The sequence below is a fragment of the Rhopalosiphum maidis genome, chromosome 1 (assembly GCF_003676215.2).
Source record: "Rhopalosiphum maidis isolate BTI-1 chromosome 1, ASM367621v3, whole genome shotgun sequence".
NCBI classification, from domain to species: domain Eukaryota; kingdom Metazoa; phylum Arthropoda; class Insecta; order Hemiptera; family Aphididae; genus Rhopalosiphum; species Rhopalosiphum maidis.
The window spans coordinates 70,357,242-70,380,088 of record NC_040877.1 but is presented as its reverse complement, the minus strand read 5'-3'; the positions used below and the strand labels follow the sequence as shown (position 1 = coordinate 70,380,088).

The following is a 22,847-nucleotide window of genomic DNA, read 5'->3' as shown; positions in this document are numbered from 1 at the left end:
GCGTCTATGCATCTTTTCTTCCGACCCATAGACGCGTGATTAACTAGTATAATCTATTATGTATATGGTAACCAGATATAAAAATTAAAAAAAAAGTAAATTTTTTTTTGGTAAAAATACTATATGTAAAATTTGAATAAATAAATACAAAACTTTGTTAATATGTAGGAAACATATTAACAGATAACAAATTAAATTAACTATGCTACCAACCATATTAGATTGCATTAGCTCGAACCATAAAATTTAAATGAATACCAAATTATAAAAATCATAAACATGCATTAGCCCATAATATTTTCAAAAAAGAGTACAATTGAATGTTAAGGACACTAGGACATGCATAAAAAAAGTAATGTCCTACGAAAAATAGTATGTAATATGTATAATCATGGTAATGACTAATTGTGACTACCTTCAATTTGTTAAAGAATTAAGAAAATAATTGAAATAAATTAGGAATTATAAACGAAAATAGTCATAATTACACGTCCACCATATGTAAAAATGAAATGTTTTGCTCTTAAGTGGTGGCGGTGGGGGGGGGGTAACGTCAATCTATCTCAGTGGTCAATGGTCAATCGACTCAATCGTATTCATATATTCATGCGCGGTGAAGTTCCATGGTTCTAGATTGTTATATCTCACGCTACGATAAAAACTGTTGATGACAAATATTGAGGCAATATCGCGGATTAAGATATACTCTTAGTTTTTGGGTAAATTACCCACATTAAATGTCGTGAATGAACCCCCCCCCCCCCAAATGAATAATTGGGGAGACTGGATTTAGCTGGCACTCGAGTAATTTTCTATAGAAAAATATTTTGTTTTTTTCAAAAATACTTAGAATACTTAATCTACACCAGTATATTTTACTATTGTTATTATCACCTGAACTAAAAGCTTCATTCTTTAAAATCTGAATCAAGATTCATTTTTATTCTAATACATTAGACTATTTGTAAGTTGTAACAATTATTGAAGGCAGAATATTTTTAAGCAATATAAATAATGTATTTTTTATGTATATTATTTTGAAAAATTTTGAAGAATCTACAGGCCAAAATAAAAGGTGTAGCGCTATTGTCAAAAAAAAGATTAACTGCAACTTGCAAATCATTTTAGCATGTACAAATCTTTCTTTAAATTACTAAACAATAATATTAATTTAAGAGAAGTTTTATAAATAACATTTGGACACTAAAGTTTTGAAACAAGAATAAAATGTAGTACAGACGTCAGACTGGATTGTTGTAATCAAACACCCTTGGCACACACCAGACATAAATAAATGGGCTGACAAAGTGATAACAAAAATATAGCATACAACATAGGACTATAGATAACCAATAGCAAGAGATGAAGAAAGAAGTTCAACATATTTAGCAAAAAATTACATACACTTTTTATAATTTATCTATAGTCAAAGTGTAAACAAGCAGTGGAAGAACTATTAAGAAAAAAGATACAAGAACAAGAAATTAAGATGACAATTATTCTGAGTTCTTGATAAATGAATTTTTTTATTGTTCTTTATAAGCAATTACATCTTATTTGCAATGAGTTAAATACTAGAATGCTCTTAAAAAATACAAAAGCATAACCTATATTTTTTTGTAAAAATGAAAAAAAAAAATTAACAAATGATTGCAAAATTTAAAAATAAGAATAGTTAAAACAATAATTATTTCTTCTTATTTCTTTTGTTTTGAAATCTATCCAATACACCAAAACGTTTTGATAATGTTGATTTTCCATCATCTATCTCATCTTTAGGCCGTGCATTTAGTGCTCTGACGAATTCCTGAAAAAAAAAATAAGCTTGTTAGGAATTAATAAAAATCTAAATCCGTGAACCAAAATTAAATATTACCTTTGTTTTTTCTTCTAATATTTTTTCTTTTATTTTTGAAGGGTTAGCTAGGGTTTTTTTCTTGATTTTATTCCTTACTTTGATATTTACTTTTAATGGTTTTACAGTCTATATATATATATATATAAATATATAATTAATAAGTAAATCATGTTGATATGAAATATTGAGTTTTGATTTACAACAAATTATAACTTTTATTCTAATGGTTAATAGTTGTACTTACTTGTAGTAAATTTCTAGCTGTTAGTTTAGTCTGGAACGTATCTATGTCAACTTCATCTACAGTAGATTCTAATGTTATCATTTCAGCTGGGATCTACAGTAAAAGTAATATAATTTTAACAAAATTCAAAATGAAGAATTTAAGTCACAACTCTACCTTTTCTAAAAGCATTTTCACTTCAGCTTCTTTACGCTGCTTCTTTGTTTGGAATGGATTCCTCTCCAATGCATCAAAATTAGGTTCACCAGATCCTTATTATTAATTGTTAAAAATTAATAACATACACTTAGTTATGTGTTCAATAAGCATGGAAGCTATTTAATCCTTATAAATAATTCTAACCTGGTACTAATAAGCTTGAAAAACCATTATCATGTCCGACTCCAAGGACATCTTCAAATGGACAAAAAGCTAAATTATTTATTGTTCTAGCGATATTATGTCTGAGATAAGCGTGCTGTATAGTCTTAGAACAACATTCTTCATATACCTAGATTATAAGATTATCAATTCAATTTTTATGAATGTCAAAATAGTTAAAAGAGTATCATACTTACATCAACAACATTATTGATAGCTACTGCTAAACATCCAGTTTGACTGAATACCATACTTCTTGGACTAGTCCTAACTTTGTAATCTTGTAATGGTCCTTTTAATCTGCGTATATCCCAAACTTTAATACTCCTATCCATTCCAGATGTGGCCATATACCTATATCGATAAAATTAATTTCAAACTATAAATAACTGTAGTGAAATATAATCAGGCTATTTTTACATTCCGTTAGAATTTATAGCAAGTGATGTAATCATGTTTCCATGACAAAGTATTTTAGCGACAGGTTCCCGAAGATTAGGACTCCACATTGAAACAACACCTAAAATTAAACAAGGTTAGATATTATTTAATGTTATTCAGTTAAAAAAAAGTTAAAAATTACCTTTTGTATGTCCTAAACAGATCAATGCATTATTTGGATTTTGAGTCATGAGACTCAATCGACCCATTTTCGCATTAAATTGTGTTATTATTTTTCCCATTGATACATCTAACCAGGATAAAAATCCTTCTTCACTCTATAAAATATAAATGGAAATTAAATCTATTATGATTATAATATTAAATAGTTATTGTGCAAGTAATGTAAGACTTACAGCAGTACTTAAAAGAAAATGATATGGAAGAAATTCCTGGTGTAGAACATTGTTTAAATTCTTCAAGCAATGTACTTCTACACCTTGATTGTCATATATATAAACCCATTTTTTTTGTGCAACCGAAAAAAGATTTTCATTGTGAAGCCATCTGTTCATAAATAATTAAAACATGTGGTTACTTATAAGTTATGATAATAATATTATTTTGGTGAATGTCCTTAGCTCACACATATGTGTTGTTTCTGTCTTATGTAGGACAAATCATATTTGAATTCAGAAAAATCCATCCATTTTATATTATTAGCTTTAATATGACAGTCTATTTTTTTATTATTAAATTTAAAGGTAAAAATATTATCTAGAGCATCTCATAGACTTTTATTGATATTTTAATTCATTTTTAAGTTATAGCTAGCAAAATATTACTACAGTAGAACCTAAATTAACTGTGCTCACTCTTCCGAAAATTTAAAAATAAGTATGGAATGTAGATATATTAAATGTAGTTATAATCAAACATTTTATATTACATAATACACAATATCGACAAACGTATTAATGACATTTTAGACAATAACAATATGAAGATAAGCAATATTGTACATCGAGTATTATATTTATCGAATCACCTTCAAATTGGTTTATTATAAAATTGTATGTATGTATGTATTTGTAACTATAATTAAATAAAAATTTTCAAAATTTCATTATTATAAAAAGTCTTGATTAACTGTGGTTTTCATTTATCTGTATAATCCCCTCCCCACCATTACCTCAGATAATCAAGGTTCCACTGTACTTTACAACTCACCAAACATGCTTAAGATAATATTCTTACATTTAAATTTTATAATAGGTTATAAGTTATAATATTAAAAATTAAAACAAAGAAAACAAAATGTTATATTATATATTATACATTAGTAAAACACATGAAAGGTAAGGCATTTTCTTATCAGTGATAATTTAAAATAGTTTTTTAAAAATATTTACAGTTACTATTGGCTTACTTGACATCATAAACTTCTTCCATAACATTTATTTCACACATCAAATGTTTTGTAATCCAATCCATAGCAGCAACATGGCCTTTTCGTCCTCCAATTAATAACTGCCGACCATTTAATGAGTAGTCAATACTAAAACAATACATTTTAATTTTATATTTATATATTCAAAAGGATACTACAAACTTACTCGTACGGACCAAAATCAAGTTGTAAATCGAAATGTTTTTTAGCACTAGTCACATCGACAGAATTTGATAGCTGTGTTTGAGTAATTTTTGTTGTTTTCTCTCCAGGTTCAGCAATGATATAACTTTAAAGAAGAACCAATAATTTAATTTAAAATAATTAGGTATGTTGAATTGATTTAATCAAATCAAAACAGAAACAATTTATGATAAAATGTTCAAATGTATAAATATTTATGAAGTGTAATACCCAGAATTTTCAGGTAACAATACATTTGCTGCTTCTGATATTTTAGCTGCTAATTTGTTTTTGGTTTCATTGATTATTCGGCTTTGGTGAACTTTCCCCATCTACAAAAAAAGTTAAATAATTAATGACCTAAAATAATTAAAATGCTAAAAATAAATAAAAAATTATACACAAAATAATCTGAATGATTATTGTTTTTGGAAAATAAATTTATTTTTGAAACATTTTATTTGATCCTAAACTAAATAGTTATCTAAGCCTATACTACCTATACTTTAGTCTTACCTTAAAAATGGAACTGAATTCTATTGTTAAAAATCACATAGATAATTAATTAAAAGAAAAGGCCATTAACACATCGGATGTAAATACATTTCTAAATAGGAGTAGACTGAGTAGAAGAATAAACAATATGAGTAAACACGGCTTAAGATATCTTAAATCGTGGTAGTAGAAGACATGACAACAGTCAACAGTTACTCGTTACTCTTACAAGTTACAGAATGCCGCATGGTGAATCCGTAGTATAATCTCAAATAATTATCAATTATTATTTATCATTGATACAGTTAATATCCATATCATGGAAGAAAAATATTATATTTGACTTAAAATAAATAAATAACCATATTATCATTGACCGCCAAATTTAATTATGATAAATTAAAATTTTTGTATTTTCGTTTATTATCGCGATTATTGGATTATAATTATAAATAAATATAATGTATAGTATAACATATTGCTCATAGTGTATGGTTAAATGGCACGATTCTGGAGCGCTTAATTAATCAAATTTAATTTAAAAACTATATAAGTATTATTAAGTAGAATACTAGAATGTAAGTACAGACTGTAATGCCACTGTATAATTGTCTTCTAATTTCTTTTAAAGTTTTAAAATTTAATGCATGAAATTAAAATTCTTAAGTATAAAAAAAAATTATAATTATTGAATAACAAGCTATCAACTTAAAATTGTTATGCTATGTTCTTGCAGCATTTTATCAGTATTCAGTATTATAGATAATTTACTATACAATTATATAATGTATACTTCGAAATAGTTTTTTATCCTAATTGAATTCCCCAATTTTTTTTTTTTTATGTATATTGGTCATTGGTGAGGAAGTGGGGCAGATACTGTAATTTTCTAAAGGCACCACCATAAGCGCAACTAGAGGTCTATTTCTGGGTAGGCTAAATTTATATCAGCTACACGTGGGGACTTTGCTCCTACACCACTAGTATTAATAACATATAAAACTGAGTGGGCTATAGACAAAACTGCAGGGTGAGGTAAGCCCACCCAAGACCTCCCCTAGTTGCGCCTATAGGCACCACCAAATCTAAATACGGCTTAACTAATTTAATTTAATATATTATATATATATATATTAATTTAAATAGATAATACATATTTAATATATAAAATTAAATCTATAGTCTATACTTTGTCCAGCGAAAAAACACTATATAATTAATAGTAGCTTTTTTGAAAAATTCGTTAACTGTTTTTAATTTTAGATCACTATGGGTCCTTACATTTGAATGCCTTAGCATTTATATTGATAAATATAAAATTTGTTATATTTCTTATTGTCAATTTAGTTCTTAGATCTAAACATATTATGTTCATTAAACATTAAACTAAATCCCCGTTCAAATTCTGCTTTATAGTAACTAGCAATGTTTTTATAAGTACATTTAATTCCTGTATTTCTTCATTCATTTATTATTATGAAATTATTATTATTTTCTCATTCCTTGTACTAGTACAGATGTATTTAATAAAAATCTGCGGCCCAATTGTTGTATTTAATTTTCTTCATGTCTTATACCTATATACCATATTACCGTCATCATAATTCATAATATTAATTTAATTTTAAATATTTGTTTTGTCGTTTGAACAATTTAAAATTTTTCTATTTCTTATAATTTTATAATTAATCATAATTAATTATTCTGGTACACCAATTCTCTTGGAATTATGAGAATAAAAAAAAGTAATGAGAAATGTTCAAATTATAAGTATATTATTAATAAACTGTGGTAATATGGTTATCATCCAAAAAGTTACGACCGTATACCCGCGTATTTGTTTTATTTTCTTTCCTGTACGCATTTAAGAATTTTAGCGTTTTGGTTATACGCCGTATACCCGCGTATATCCTCCACTACACCACTTCTAGTAAGTACTAAGTAGACTTTAAAGATACGAATTTCAGTTTGATTAATATATACAGTGAATTTTAAACTAATAAATTAGATGATATTTATGTCGCCTAGTTGAATTTATTTTTAAAAACTAGGTGAGCATGAAATAATTCTATAATTGATTATTTATTTTGAGAATTTTTTTTTTGTCGGTCAGTTAAAATTCTTTAAAAAATGGACTGTATTATTGTAACTTATAAACTAGTGTTAAATGTTAATTGATAGATTAGGTACTCACATTTTAAGTTGCTGCAATGAGTATATAGTACAATGCTTTGGGTACATTTATAAATTATCAGAATCTCACTTATCAATTATAATTATCAATGAATATTTCATAAAGATTTTGGAGTGACAACTAATTGCGTCCCGTGGTAAAATTTTTTTCTGAATTGCGGCCCACATTTTTTTTAAGCAAATTATTTTGTTGGATTACATTGTAAGATTACGCGTTTATACGTTTGCTTTCGAATTTTATTTTATTTCGCAGTTTTACAAACAAGTTTACATTTAAAATGAAATTAGTTAATTCGAACAAAAAATACTACCCTTTGCAGGTTCTATACATGGGATTTTTGTTTAATTCTCACAAAGAACACTCTAATCTTATTCGTTAGAGGTGTTCAAAAAAAAGCTTTATGAAGTGTCCATGTTTCAGTTTTTAAAAACCAATTTAAACATTACTCATCCTGATTCCTGGGTTAGATTTTTTAACAGCTGTAAGTCATAACATTCATGAAATAAGAAAAAGGCGTGATTAAAATATTTTATTGTAAATTTGTAAATTGTATTATTATAATAATTATATAAAGATACTATTGTAAATATCTACAGAGTATCCCGCGAGGATTTACCCATTGCAATATCTCTTGAAATAATGGAGATATTATAATTCTGGTTTTTTAATAAGATTCACAGGGACAATAACTACAAATATTTCATGTTTTAATTTATTTGTATGTTTTGGTAAAAAAGTTAAAAAATATATTTTTTTATTTAATTATTTAAAAAAAAATTGAAGATAGCCATTTTGTAGAGTTTTTTTTTTCTAAAAATATTGACGTTTTAACATTTTAATTTCATCAATTTCCTGATTTTTAATATTTTTTCTAGTTTCGAAAAAACTGTGAATTATTTAATAGGATAGTGTCATAGTGGTATCATTGTTTCAAATATGTGACCCGCGTGCTCGTACGGCTGGCGAACGGGTTTCAGTGTGGCTCGCAATAAACGTCATATTTTATTTCTTCAACATTGTTAAATTTTTAAATTAAGTTAATAACTATTGTACAAAATATCAATATGTACATTTTTGTTATACCTAGTATTAAATACGGTTATATCATAAAAATTATAATAAATAGATAAAACAAATGTATTTTGTCTACTTTGAATTTAATAAAAAAAGATGTTTTGTCCGCCAACGTATAAATACGTAATAGTTAATATTTTATGGATTGTTGGTAATTTGAGTATGGCATAGTCCGCAATTTAAATACCTAATTTAATGTTTCGATATTATTATCTTGTCCCATTTTTTGGCAAGACATAAACATAATAATAATTTCGCAGTTTTTTCGAAATTCGAAAGAATATTAAAAATCAGGAAATTGATGAAATTAATATGTTAAAACGTCAATATTTTCAGAAAAAAAACTCTACAAAATGGCCATTTTCAATTTTTTTTTTAAAGAATTAAATAAAAAAATACATTTTTTTAAACTTTTTTACCAAAATATAAAAATAAATTAAAACATGAAATATTTGTAGTTCTTGTCCCTGTGAATCTTATTAAAAAACCAGAATTATTATATCTCTATTATTTCAGGAGATATCACAATAGGTAAATCCTTGCGGGACACTCTGTATAGCCGTGATGTAGCCTTCTCGGTTCCATGGTTATTTATATTAATAGTTAATACTAAACTAATATTAAAATTTAAAATATTAAACGAAAAGAAAAATTTAAATACATATTTAAATTCAGCGGTCAATGATTATGTAATTTGTTGTTTATTCCAAGTCCAACAAATATTTTTTTTGCTATGATATATTGATATAAACTGTTTTTATCCTTACTCGATGCCGCCTAATATCATTAAAATATTTTGTACCTGAATTTTAACTTGAAATTTTCGAGCACCCGGTTCTTTAGATGTTCTAGTCTAGTCTTAATCTTTTATCTATGGTTCTAGTAGTCTAGTGTTTAGTTATTAGATCTAATTGTTGAATTTTTCCGATTATAGCGTCAGTGCCAATTCGCCGAGTATATTGCAAAAAAAAGTATATTTTTACTCTATTATTTCGTGAGTTTTAGAATGCCAGTTGTGCAAAATGAACTTTAAAACTGTAGCAGCTCTACTGGACGGTGTGCACACAGATTTTGTGGTGTCGGTTTTCGAGTAATATTTGATTCGTGATTTACATTTGACGATAAAATTGAGCACATGCTAACTCTCTGTATAATTCACAGGGACACTATTTTTATTGCGGTTACTCAAAATTCAAAACTAGGAACATTGTATTTAGTCAAGCCAGATTGTTATTCATCAGAAGATCAAGGATACGACATTAAGTAAGATTTTAAGTTTTAAATTTCAAAAATTAATCTATATTTAATCTTAATTCTTAAATAATTTTTTGTGTATGTTAGAGTGCTATTTGGCCGAGACGACGATACGCAAACTTCAAATATTGTTAGTTTAATGCGAGGATTAAACGTCGATTGCAAAACAATTATTTCTCTTATGATAAATAATAATAACTTCAGAACTTTAAGAGCTATACAACAAGTCTTATCCTATTTGATGTAAAAAGTTAACTTACCAAACATGCCTCTTTATGGTCAGGTCATCATTGGACCACCTGGCAGTGGAAAAACTACGTATTGTGATGAAATGAGCAAGTACTTACAAGAAATAGGCAGACGAGTAGCTATAATCAATATAGGTAATTTATCTATGATTATTGAATAATAAAAAATTATATTTTTATTAATGTAATTTAAAGCTACCAATTTCAAAATGGTAGTTTTAAGTTTGTCATTAATTTGCTATTTTGATATTATACGAAAATAAAGTTTTTAATTTTTGCCACTAATCTATTGTATATAATATTATTTTATTTTATTTTATTTAAACCAACCAACCAACGGAAAAAATTAAGCCATCAAACTGTTTATTTTATTAGATCCAGCCAATGACTCATTGTGTTACAAAGCAGCAATTGATATATCAGAACTTATTACTGTTGAAGATGTTATGGATTATGTAAATTTAGGACCCAATGGAGCTTTAATTTATTGTATAGAATACTTGGAAAAGAGGCTTGATTGGTTGTTGGAAAAATTGAGGAAATTAACTGATTTTTATTTATTTTTTGACTGTCCTGGACAGGTATATAATTAATTATAATTTTGAATATTAAACAGGAACTAATAATAATGTTTAACTTGATTCAGGTAGAAATATACACTCATCATAACTCAATGAAAAATATTATGTCTGCAATTAAAAATGAATTAGATTTGCGATTATGTTGTGTCCAACTCATTGATTGTCATTATTGCAGTGATCCAGGTATGTTTTTTTTATACCTTTTAAGTTCAAATTGATCTTTTTTAATCTCTTAAAGTAAAGTAAAGTTTTATGTTATTATAAGTTATATTATATAACTTATATAATATATTAAACAACTGCTCTTACTAAATATCATACATTAATAGAATTAAATTTCTTTTTTTAATTATTCATTGATAAGTAAGTACTTACTTTTTTTATTTATCAATTAAAATGTTAAATTAGTTTATTAAAAAAGCAATGGCCAAGAGACCTGCTCAATGTTTAAAAATAATAAATAATAAAAAATATAAAATTGATTAACTAATGGAAAACTAAAAACAAAATCTAATTTCTGGTCAAGCAGCACTGCCAGGAGCCTTCCTATTTTATTTTGAATGTTATTTTATGTCACCACACTTACTTATTTTACCTTGCCTGTATAGATTGTAAATATACTATTTTAAATAATAAAAAATGACTAAATCTAATCAGCATGGTTTTAGGTTTATCTGTTACTATACTATAAGCGTAACAAAAAAAAAGGGTCATATGATATCCCAATTTGAGATAAATCCTTAAATCTGGCAACCCTAATAATAATTAATAATTATTAATTTTCAGGTAAATACATATCAGCACTTTTGATGTGTACATCTACTATGTATCAAATGGAATTACCCCATGTGAATATATTATCAAAAATAGATATAGCTGTTAAACATAAGTCTAAGCTATTATTTAATTTGGATTATTATACAGATGTATTGAGTCTTGATCATTTATTAGATGCATTGCAAAATGATCCTCAAACTTCTAGGTAAGTACATATTTTAACAAATAATTATCATTTTAACAGAAATATATAGGTAACATTATACTTAAATATCATAATATTTATATGCAAAAAATAAAACATGCATTCATGGTATACTTAAATGTTGTGATAATATTTAAAAACTGTGATGTTTGATATTTTATATATTTACGTTATTGATTAACTAATGCATATTTAAAAAAACTTCAAACAAATCAAACCTTTAGACACAATTTATTTTTTAATTTTATCTATTTTACAATATGCTTGTTTTGTATACTACTTAATTATAAATATGAATATAATATGCGGTTTGCCAATGTATTGTTTTTGTTTTACTGTAACTGGGATATCCACATCATAATGATAATTGTATTATTTATAATTTTAAGCCACTATAAATTGACAACAATTTAGACCAAAGCAGTGGTATTGTCAGGGATGTCTAAATTTATTAGGGAAAGTGTAGGAGTGGCACCAATTGTGGACAGAATGATAGGGAAATGTTTGTGATGAAAAGTGAATCAAACGCAGTAAGAATGGCTATAAAATAAATGTAGAAGAAAAGAGAGGTAATGGAAGACCAAAGAAGAGATTGATAAACAAAATAGAGAATGGCACAAAAATAATTTGTTAGTAAAGGAGAGGCGAGGATAGTTGTTCTTAAGCAACTGTGGAATAAGGGTGATAAACTCCATATAGTTGGGAGAAAAGGACAAAGAAAAAAAAGATTCTATAAAACCTTGATAATATTTTAATTTTTTATCATTGAAATTAATAAAATGTCTATTATAGACTTTTTACTATACATTTGTTATTACTGTATACCATAATTTATAGGGAGCCTTTTTCTTTCTTTTTTTAATATTAGATATAAATGCACATAATTAAAATCTTTATTTTTTTCATAGATATCATCGTTTAAATAAAGCTATAGTTAGCCTGATTGAGGGGCAAAATATTGTTTCATTTGTACCACTTAATGTGAAGGATAAACGTACATTAGAATTAGTGAGAAAAAACATCGATAGAGCAAATGGGTATATTTTCAATCCTGAAGAGAATCAGAATGCTGAAATGTTAAACTCTGTTATGCAACTGGATATCAACGATTTAACTCTCGACGTTTTAGAAGATTTACCTAAATCCAATTCATTAGATGAAATGATGTAAAATTAAACTTTATTTCCCTCTTGTAATAATATGGTCTTTATATAAATATATACTAAATAAAGCATTTTTTTTTTTTTATGAAATATGTTTATAGTTTTATTTTAAGAAGAAATATATACAATTATTATTTGTATATAAATTAATAAAGTTATAGTAATTTAAAATCGCAAATATATTTTTATATAGAATTATATTCATTAAAAATTACATTCCAAATACCTAGTTCAAAATAATACGCTAAAATAAATATCAAACAGATACAAAGTACAGAACAAATTATACAAATTACATTAATAATAAGTAAAAATGTGTAATAATTATATACCCTGAATGATACTATACATTTGTTATGTTTGAAAACAAAAACTCACAAAACAATCTAATGAAATCATCATACATAGTGGTTAGAAAAACAAGTTTTTAAAGGATAATATTGTATAAAAAGTGTTTAAAGAATTATAAAATATGGTAACGACTGATACACAATCATAAAGACTTCATTCTATGTGTTGTTGAATACAAATCAAATACAAATTACATTTAGAAAGTTGTTGACCAAAAAAGGTAAATATCACAATAAAATGTATAACAATAATCAATATAATATGTAGGTTATATAAATCTCTTTAAAGGTTTAAAACTATGTGTGTGAGATTATAAAGTTTAACTTTGATCACAGTCATATGTTTCTAGTGTTTCTACACATAAATTGTTTAGTTATTATGTATAATTCATTGATAAGGCCTTTTCATAATCATCTTCTCTAGAATTGCTGTCATTGGATAAAATAGTTTCAGTGCGAGATATTGAAAATCCAAGTAATTCATTAACTGAATCTTGCAATGACGGCTGCGCTTCTTTCAACTGTTCATATATACTATACGCTGTAGTTAATGCTTTATCCAAATCAATACGTTCACATAAATTATTTACGTGCTGAAAATAAATTTAGTTAAATAAAAATAATGTAAAACTTTCCAGATTTAATAATTTTTGGTATTAGTGTAAAAAATAGTAATAAATTTAATAACAATATTAACTTTTAATATCTCAGTTAATCCATAATTTTCATTGATAATAGTATCCTTTTCATTATCCAATATTGCCACACATATTAGTAAATGGAAATTTGCACATGGAATATCTGTCCATAAAACTTCCCACAAACGCATGACGTCAGAATAAATAAATTCTCGTTTGAACAAAACCAAAAGCCATCTAAAGCAAAAGTACATATTGCTAGAATCCATCTTTTTTAAATGGTTTTCTAATTTTGGTGATACAGTTGTAAGCAAATAATGCAAATCATTCAACTGTTTTTTCATCCCAGTTTGTTTTAATTCAAAGTTTGTATTCTATAACAGAAATCAAACATAGTAGTCATCTAGATAGTAATTTTCTTATAGTGAAATCAGTGTTATAAATGTTTGTTAGACTTACAACTCTGTTCATGAAACCCACAAAACACCAAAATGATTCTACTTCATCACTGTTCATGATCATCAATATCGGTGATAACAAGTCACTCATACCCTGGACATAACCAAGGTCAAAATTGTACATAACATAAGTCATTAATACATTATGTAGTTTAACAAGATTTTCATTTCCTTCTCCAGCATAAAAATCAAGAGTGCGATCAGTTCTATAAACATCTTTATCTGTAGTCAAAGAAAAATAATTTAATAATTATTAAAATAGGAAAATTGTCTAAATATTTACCTATTAGGCTCTTATGATCTCTATACTTATTAAACCTAGATATTTGATCAGAAGACATATTCATCCATTGTACTTTCATTCTCTCATATTCAGTTTTTTGTTGTCTGTCAATGTTTATACGTTGTTCCCGAGTAGAATTCCAAGGATAATATCCAAGTAAGTACTTCCATACTTCGTGCCTTATTGAATTTTCACAACCCTAATTATACAAATCAAATTAATAGAAATCTTTACATATTAATAATGTATACATTTATATAACTTACTCCATAAAAAATTATGTTTTTTATGTAATCTTCATTTGTTATTTGACCCTCTTCATTCATAGATTGATAAAATGTGGTTTGATCTAATGGATTCCCTCTTGATTTTATTCCCGGTCTTGGTGGCAATACAGTTGGTGGGGGGTGATCTACCATAGTATATTCGTCATCTTCTTCAGCTCTATTTAAAAGTTCGGCTACTTCTTGGTCTGGTCTTGTATCTGGCGTGCGAGTCACTTCATATTCAATAAATAATTGTGTAAGTACATTTAGTATATTATATAAAATATAATATAGTATAATTTACTTACATAGAACATCACTAATTTTTGCAAATGTTTCATAAGTTTTTTCCACAGGATTGTTTTGGAAGCCACTAATAAAACTCCAGACTGTACTTGTAGGTGGTTGATCAGGAAATATTTTTAACTCTTTAATTGACTGACACAGAGGATCTGAATCTTGTCGCTCGCCCAATACCAATATCACTCCAGTAGGTCTATGGTGTCGTATTTCTCTAACAGAATTAGATAAATAATAACTATAGTTAATATAGTGTTTTATTTTATTTTTTAATGTATTAATGTATTTACTTTTCTGTATGAAGCAAAGTCTTTAAAGCAGTCACAAAATCATTAATAGGTGAGCTTTCAAATAAAAATGTGACAAGTGAACCATTTGTTTGGAGTATTGATATTTGATATTTTTTATGTTTTTTCATTTTATAACTCTTCATTGTAGCCAAGTTAATTTTTATATCAATACTATTACGATCATCTTAAAAATAAAAATATAAATTAAACGTTAACATATTAATTATCATGTTTGAAATTATTTTCTTCGATTTTATCTTAATTTATTACATATTATAAACTATTATTTATAACTTTTGAAGTATTGAAAAATTACTTTTTACAACTGTCAGCTTACACATTATAAAAAAAATGAATGAAGATTAAAGATCTATATTCTGAATTTACTTACTTTTATTTTTTCCATTTTGTTTGTATCCAGTATCAACTATATTCCATTCATCTACATCGGGAAATATAGACATTTCAGTTGGCTTCCATTCAATAAATTTAGCATTTCTCTACAAAACATATTTAAAATTATTCGACCCATATGACAAAAATATATAAATTACAAAATCTTACATATTTCATAATTCTTAATAACCCTGTATAATGAGTTTCTGAATTTTTATGACTCTTTGATCCTTTATGCAATTTACTTAAACTTTTTATCGCTACGCCTTGTTGGACAAAATACTCCTAAATTAATAGTTATTAGTAACATAAAGTATAAGTAATAAAAATTGGTATTTTACTGTTCCAACTTCTTCATCTGAAGCAGTAGATTCAGTACTTCCATAAGTTGAATTCATTTCTGTAGTAGTTGTTTTCTCATATAAGACTACAGTACCTGCTCCAGCTAAGCAAAAAAATATAAGATAATATTTATTTTAATTTACCTACCTAATCATAATATTTTTTTAAATATTTGATATTTTGCATTATTCATAATTTATACAGCAAATTTATTTAACAACAAAATAAGCATTACATAATAAATGAAAGTATATTAATATTATTATCTATTACTGCAGTCTTGTTGCATGCCAGAATTATATTAATTTAATTGTTTTCATTGTTTCTTATTGTAAAAGTGTACAATCCAATGAACCTTAGTCTTTACCTGCACCACCATTTTGATTTGTAGTTGTTTCAACAACATTTGTATTAGTCGCCATACCTTCCATTTTTCTCATTAAGAATAATATTCCTTTTAATAAATTAGACCTGTCATTTTGATCTCGTTTATCAACAGCAGGTAACTTATCTACACGGTTCATTAAATGACATAATTTTGCATCTGCCAATCTATATTGTTCGCTGTACCTGTCCCCTTGAATGTTGTCAATAATTGCATTGATGACTTGTAATTTTTTAACACATATCTTCACTTCACTTTTTACATCGACTACCGGAACTATGCTGTCGGTGTTCATCAACGAGTTTCCCTCGACTTCGATTCTCAGTAGACCACGCAAAACACTCCTCATTTCATTTACATCGCTCATGGCAGCTATTCCTCTGACTCTCAACTCGTACGACAATTCGTCTTCGTCCAGTTTGGTGACGTCCATTTTTTTTTTTTTTATACTCAAACGATGTATATTATATTATTATTATAAAAGATAAAAACACTACATACATTAAATATATTATAAGTTTATAATATAGGTACCTCCTATACTACTGTGGCCGCGATAACTTTTCGTCACTTACAAAAACAACAAATACAAACGGCCTTGTAATAATATTGAGGTCACCAAAACCCGTTCTCGTTGTGTTATTATTCCTCTTATTTTTTTTTTCAATCACACAAACGCTCGAAAGCAATCTGCTCAATGTACACAAAACACTAGTAACACTACCCACCCTCCCACCAATGTGTATATTATTATTATTATTATTGTTGAATTTATATCCTATGAATGCTATGACAAACATGATGCACATACGATGCAATAAGGTACCTGTCTGATTCGGTCTATTTTCGTGCAAAATCGTCCAGACTATGCACACGAAAGTATGAAACTGTGAATTTTCAATCACGGTGTCTATGAAACTGCGAATTTTCAAGCATAGTGTCCAGAGTTCAGACGCCAACAACAGACTGACATCATCACGTATTTATTAATTAGGTGTCGTTTCGTTCCCAGCAAAAAATGTTAAGAAAACATGCAAGTCGCTGCTGTTCGACAGTGTGATCGTGTGAACTATTGTCTAATTGTCTATAAAGGCGAATGCGAAATCGCATATTGTAAAGTATCATTATTGTTGTTTGTTGTTGTTTTTATCAATCTAAAATAGAACCGCGGTTATATTTAAGATCGTGATAATAGAAATAATAATATAAATTTTAAATATTGTGTTCCGTCTTTTGTGGACAGAGTTACGACGCATTATATCATTTAATATTGTATTATTTCATATTTGTATTAATGACTAATGTATTATATTAAATTCATGCATGTTGCAGGTGTAGAAAGGAGGAAGGGAGACTTGGTGACTTCTAACTTTAATATTAAGCCCACAAAACAAAAAAAATTAAAAATGGCTTATACCCACCGGGAAAAAATAATAATGTATTTTGTAAGATAAAAAACAAATTAACTATAATTTATTATAATATTAATAATGGATTAAATGAGTTATAGCCTTATAGGTACCTAATTACCTAAACTATGTATAAATATTATACTGCAATATTATGTTAAACACAATTTCGACGTACTCATTTTATTATTTTAAATTTTTAAATTAACATTTTCAACATTTTTTCATATTAATGTATTGAGATTATATTATTAGTCATTAAAATATTTAGTAAACGAAATTTTCTTTAAGAAGGTAAATAATTATATGTATATAAATAGGTATGTATAATACTATATTCTATTTATACAAAATAGTAAGTTCATACAGTTATAGTTGTCAATATAATATTGACAATATTATTATTTGTATATTCTGGGTTACCAGATTTTGAAATCCCTTAGCGCCAAGCTGGGACATGAATTTGAATGACGATGAATAACTTTTTATAAACTTAATGAAACGACGAATGTATTAATTTTATGATAGTGTATTTTTTTTTTTTTGAATAACTATTATTGAGATTTATAAGCGTAGAAAATATTCAATGTTTTTAGTTTTTTTTATTAATGTCGATTAAAAAATATGTTCTGGGTAGAAAAACCTTAAAATTTAATACAAAGTTCGGAATTACTCATAAGTACATAAGCTATTAATTTTTCAGTTAAAAAATATCGAAAATTTATAGTCACAATATTTTATTTATAAGCGTTTAATATTAAAACTGACAAAATTCATAAAAATCGCGAAAATTAGTAACTCAGTAACTTATTTGTTGTCGTAATTTTTTTTTTTATACCAAAGAAATAAAAATTGAATACAACGTTCTTTATAATTTTTTCAACCTACAAATGAAAAAAAAAATTCTAACGGAAAGCTAAATCAATTTTTATGAGCTTTCAAGTTCAAATGTTTACGACATTCGATATTCTCAAATTAACAATTAACAATAATTAGCAATTATATTATCATTTAAGTTCATTTAACATTAACACGTCTATAATAATGACTAAGGCTGTGAATTTATAGGAAAGTGCATTTTTTACGTATAGCTTTGTAAGTATATATAATTTAAACTATGTAACTATACAAATCCATTTACAAAACTTTTATTTTGCATTTTTTAAAAATTTTTTAGGTCATACTTTCCTTTTTAAATTCATTTTTTTAGTATTTTTAGTTTAATTTCCATTTATTAACATCTTAAAAAACCTTATAAAAATTTAAAAAATTGTTTCAGGCAAATAACATTATTAAATTTCAAAATCAAAATTAAAATTAAATCAACTTTTTATTAAATAAATACATTTGTATGAATATAATATCAATATAAATATAAAAATTAAATTAAAAACCATTCCAAGTGCAATTTGTACTAGAATTTTAGACATTTTAAATGCATTTTTTAAGGTTTTTTAATACATTAACTTCACAACCCTAATAATGAGTAATGACCCACTCGACACCTAATGTACAACAGAGCAGTATCTATTTATCTATTTTTTTTTGTTGATGTAACACTTATATGGAAATAATTTTATCATTTTTATTTAAATATTTTTTAATTCTTAATACGAAGGTATATTATTATTTATAATTAATACTTTATAGTTATTTAACACAATTTTTATTTTTATCATTTTTATATAATGGTACAGTGTACATATTTTCTTTCAGCTTCTATTAACTGGGAACCGGGACATGCCTTTAAAATCGGGACGAATATCAGCCTACCTATAACCAACAATCCCAATCTCATATACATCCCACACATGATACACTTACGTTTATACGTAATAAGAATTTATAGATGAAAGGTCTATTTATAAAGGTTATAGTCATTTAAAATGTACGTACACTGCACGATCTAATATAATATAGAACACTACGATGTTAGTTTGGAATTGGAGTCTTAACTTAAAAAAACATCATGCTGTCTTATTGTTTGTAGACCACATATTTTCCTTGCAAAACTGATTAGAAATTAAATATTTTCCGTATTTTAATGGAATATCTACATAATATACGTAGTTACGTAATCGTCATAAGTAAAAATAGCAAAAAATATTTATAGGTAATATAATACGCTGTACAAGTTAATGTTATGTTTATTCAGCTGCTGTAGTTTTGGTAGAGCACTTTATAGATATGTATAACCTTTGTATATTTTTATATAGTGCCTTAATTTTGGTTAACAAATATCGATTGGTCTACAACGCATTTTTCGCGATTTACACTTTCTTCGACCGATAGATGACGCTGCCGTGTATGATTTTAGTTTTAAAAAGGCAAAAGACATTAACACGTTTTGGTCATAATGCGTTTGTACCGTTAAACATTTATTTAACATCATGATATGGAAATTGGAAATAATACCCGATATGGCCGGTATGGGCATATGTCGCTACAAAAATATACTTATAAATTCGGTCGGTGTCGATTGGGTGCTCGGATACAAACGTGTAAGTATTAAGGAGACGGGCGTAACGACTAGTGATAACGTCGGAAAAATGCTCGTGTTTTTTCATGACGAAAAAGAGCCCCGTCGACTGAACAGCCTTCGAAGAAACGGTATATTAGGTGGTTCTTCTATTTGTGCAGTACACATGAAACGGTAAACCAAATGTCCAGATGGTGATGCACCACCCGTGGCGATAGAATCTGAGCTTGTGGTCGATGTAACAGAGGATGTCGTTTCAACGCCGGTGATGATGGAAACAGGGCATAAAATAAATTATAATATCTATGTATTATATTATTTTAGGTAGGTACATTATGACTCCAAACTTTTTACACTAATATTGTCTCATATTATTTTATTTAGTTAAGTACACATCATAGGTGGAAGGCGGATGATATCATTATTATATACCACAGCCAGAGCTGTAGCAATGTTCATTTGCGCTCCTCGCCATTTAACATATTTCCGCCCTTGTAAAAATTATTTATCCTCCCCCTCACCCACGTACTTACACATATAAAAGATTTCAACATTCGTTATTTTATTTTATTTTTATTAGCTATTATAATAATTATTATATTTATTAAGAAAAAAAAACACTGCCAAACTTATTATTATACCCTTAAATAATAATTTAAAAAATAATTGTAGTTTTATAAATTTCAAAATTTCAGTTTTCGTGTTTTTTTAGTAGTGAATTCATCTATAATATTTTCAAATTAATTTTTGAAGCCAATTGTAGACATTGTAGTCCTTAGATAGTTCTTAATAATTTTCGTAGTTTACTAAAACTTCTTTCACAAGTATTTCCTTTCATGGACTTATACAAAAAGACTAAATACTAAAATAGGAGTAGTTATCTACCACTCATAATACTTCACTTTGGACTAAGTGTTGAACATAAAAGCGAATCAGAAATAAGTAAGTGGCTTCATCTATGTTTCGGATTATTGTTTTTATCTCCCGAAAAAGTTTCCAATGTATTTGCATTTACTTTAGAAGCAATCATGCCATCCGACCCCAGAGTAATTAAGTTCTCAGATAACCTTGTTGACAGTTACATAAGTAATGACACAGCGTTTCTTCCTCATTTGTGGGCTGATCAGAATGCAAATTTAAATCTTACTACCAATGCCTGTGAATCCTTTCAAAGTCATCTAAGAAATTCATTTTATAAAAGTCACCCGAATGTTCACATTTTTAGTAAAGTTCTTATCGAATTTCAAACCTAAACTTATATTAAACTAAATGGTATAACTCAAGTGAATAAACTAAAAAATTCAAAATCAAAAAAAAAAATGACTGTATTGCAGAAGGCTATAAATAAGTACGCACTAAAGGAGTGATACAAGACCTAGAATATTTACAAATTGTATCACATAATTTTAGTTAACTATACATATTTTTGGATTATTAAGTATAACGATTATTATTATGAAAAATATGATTTTATATGATTACTTAATAGGTATAACGATATTTTTACTATGATTTAAATATTTAATGTAAACGATATGATATTATGTTATATTATAATTTTTTTTTAATAATATATCATATTAATTTTATATTACTACTTGATTTTATTCATTGGTGGAGTTTACGTGAACTCAATTTTACCTGATTTATTTCAGTGGCGGAATTTACAGTAAAAAAAGGTACTTGTGGCAGAGTTTACATGCGCTCTATCCAACTATACCCGCCGGGGTTATCGTTGTATACTATATATTCACGAACGATGTATATAGATTATACCCGAAACCTTCGGGGAGTGTTCGGCTGTCATCTTCGCTCAACTATGTGCAAGCGGCGACCTCACCATAAACGTATAATGGTAGCCTGCAATCGCAAGGTACTACACGTCTACACGCAATTAAAATGTGTCGATCGAATGCAATATACGAAATGACCGAATTCACAAAAAAGTATATGATAATAATTTTGTAGACATAAAAAATGTAAGTGACAGACAACAGTTCATGTCTGACGGGGAACTATACATAATAACCAGTACTGAAGCCTGAAGGAATGGTCTATTCTGCAGCATTATAACTGTTACTACGATTTTGGTAAAATCCGTTGAAGATCCATCCACCTTATACTTGGTGAATGGAGTGAAGGCGGAAATTTGTAACTGATAGGATACTAAGATAGGACTGTGCACGGACCTGTATTTTTTTTTAGAATAACTATTTTTGAGATTTATAAGCGTAGAAAATATTCAATGTTTTTAGTTTTTTTTATTAATGTCGATTAAAAAATATGTTCTGGGTAGAAAAACCTTAAAATTTAATACAAAGTTCGGAATTACTCATAAGTACATAAGCTATTAATTTTTCAGTTAAAAAATATCGAAAATTTATAGTCACAATATTTTATTTATAAGCGTTTAATATTAAAACTGACAAAATTCATAAAAATCGCGAAAATTAGTAACTCAGTAACTTATTTGTTGTCGTAATTTTTTTTTTTATACCAAAGAAATAAAAATTGAATACAACGTTCTTTATAATTTTTTCAACCTACAAATGAAAAAAAAAATTCTAACGGAAAGCTAAATCAATTTTTATGAGCTTTCAAGTTCAAATGTTTACGACATTCGATATTCACAAATTAACAATTAACAGTAACAACGTATATGATATATGTTGGAAATAATACAAATATTCAATTGTTTTAAGAATAACATAATTTAATTTATTTAATAACATACTTTGTACAAGTCGCAAGTGTAATGGATAATAGTGTATATTTTTACAATAT

General features: G+C 26.8%; 4 protein-coding genes across 8 annotated transcripts; 2 read left to right on the top strand and 2 right to left on the bottom strand.

The window, feature by feature from the left end:
* Window positions 1–1,509: 1,509 nt before the first annotated feature.
* On the bottom strand, window positions 1,510–5,223 carry LOC113548416 (WD repeat-containing protein 46). Its single transcript, XM_026949283.1, has 13 exons — window positions 4,993–5,223; window positions 4,708–4,808; window positions 4,460–4,582; window positions 4,273–4,401; window positions 3,260–3,410; window positions 3,046–3,181; window positions 2,883–2,982; window positions 2,660–2,816; window positions 2,445–2,592; window positions 2,259–2,353; window positions 2,103–2,195; window positions 1,877–1,984; window positions 1,510–1,807 (listed from the first exon to the last, which is right to left on the bottom strand). Exons 2-13 carry the CDS (start codon window positions 4,806–4,808, stop codon window positions 1,688–1,690), a joined length of 1,461 nt encoding a protein of 486 aa, XP_026805084.1. The 5' UTR covers window positions 4,993–5,223; the 3' UTR covers window positions 1,510–1,687.
* A 3,800-nt stretch (window positions 5,224–9,023) lies between these two features.
* On the top strand, window positions 9,024–12,549 carry LOC113560976 (GPN-loop GTPase 2). The gene is made up of 7 exons (XM_026967129.1): window positions 9,024–9,329; window positions 9,401–9,502; window positions 9,581–9,876; window positions 10,117–10,322; window positions 10,388–10,505; window positions 11,109–11,304; window positions 12,213–12,549. The coding sequence occupies exons 3-7, from the start codon at window positions 9,759–9,761 to the stop codon at window positions 12,472–12,474; spliced, it is 900 nt and encodes a 299-aa protein (XP_026822930.1). The 5' UTR covers window positions 9,024–9,329; window positions 9,401–9,502; window positions 9,581–9,758; the 3' UTR covers window positions 12,475–12,549.
* LOC113551761 (proteasome assembly chaperone 3-like) lies at window positions 9,262–9,740 on the top strand. The gene is made up of 3 exons (XM_026954266.1): window positions 9,262–9,329; window positions 9,401–9,502; window positions 9,581–9,740. Exons 1-3 carry the CDS (start codon window positions 9,262–9,264, stop codon window positions 9,738–9,740), a joined length of 330 nt encoding a protein of 109 aa, XP_026810067.1.
* Window positions 12,550–12,711: 162 nt separating the features above from the next.
* LOC113560974 (TBC1 domain family member 15-like) lies at window positions 12,712–17,277 on the bottom strand. 5 transcript variants are annotated; one of them, XM_026967124.1, is made up of 11 exons: window positions 16,158–16,885; window positions 15,799–15,893; window positions 15,617–15,733; window positions 15,444–15,552; window positions 15,053–15,236; window positions 14,771–14,976; window positions 14,463–14,695; window positions 14,197–14,395; window positions 13,915–14,135; window positions 13,515–13,829; window positions 12,712–13,410 (listed from the first exon to the last, which is right to left on the bottom strand). In XM_026967124.1, the coding sequence occupies exons 1-11, from the start codon at window positions 16,606–16,608 to the stop codon at window positions 13,195–13,197; spliced, it is 2,346 nt and encodes a 781-aa protein (XP_026822925.1). In that variant the 5' UTR covers window positions 16,609–16,885; the 3' UTR covers window positions 12,712–13,194. The 5 variants fall into 5 exon arrangements, with proteins under 5 accessions (XP_026822925.1, XP_026822924.1, XP_026822928.1 ...); XM_026967123.1 differs by having other exon boundaries at window positions 12,713–13,410; window positions 15,790–15,893; window positions 16,158–16,608; XM_026967127.1 differs by lacking the exon at window positions 16,158–16,885 and adding an exon at window positions 16,987–17,153 and having other exon boundaries at window positions 12,716–13,410; window positions 15,790–15,893.
* Between the last annotated feature and the right edge of the window lie 5,570 nt (window positions 17,278–22,847).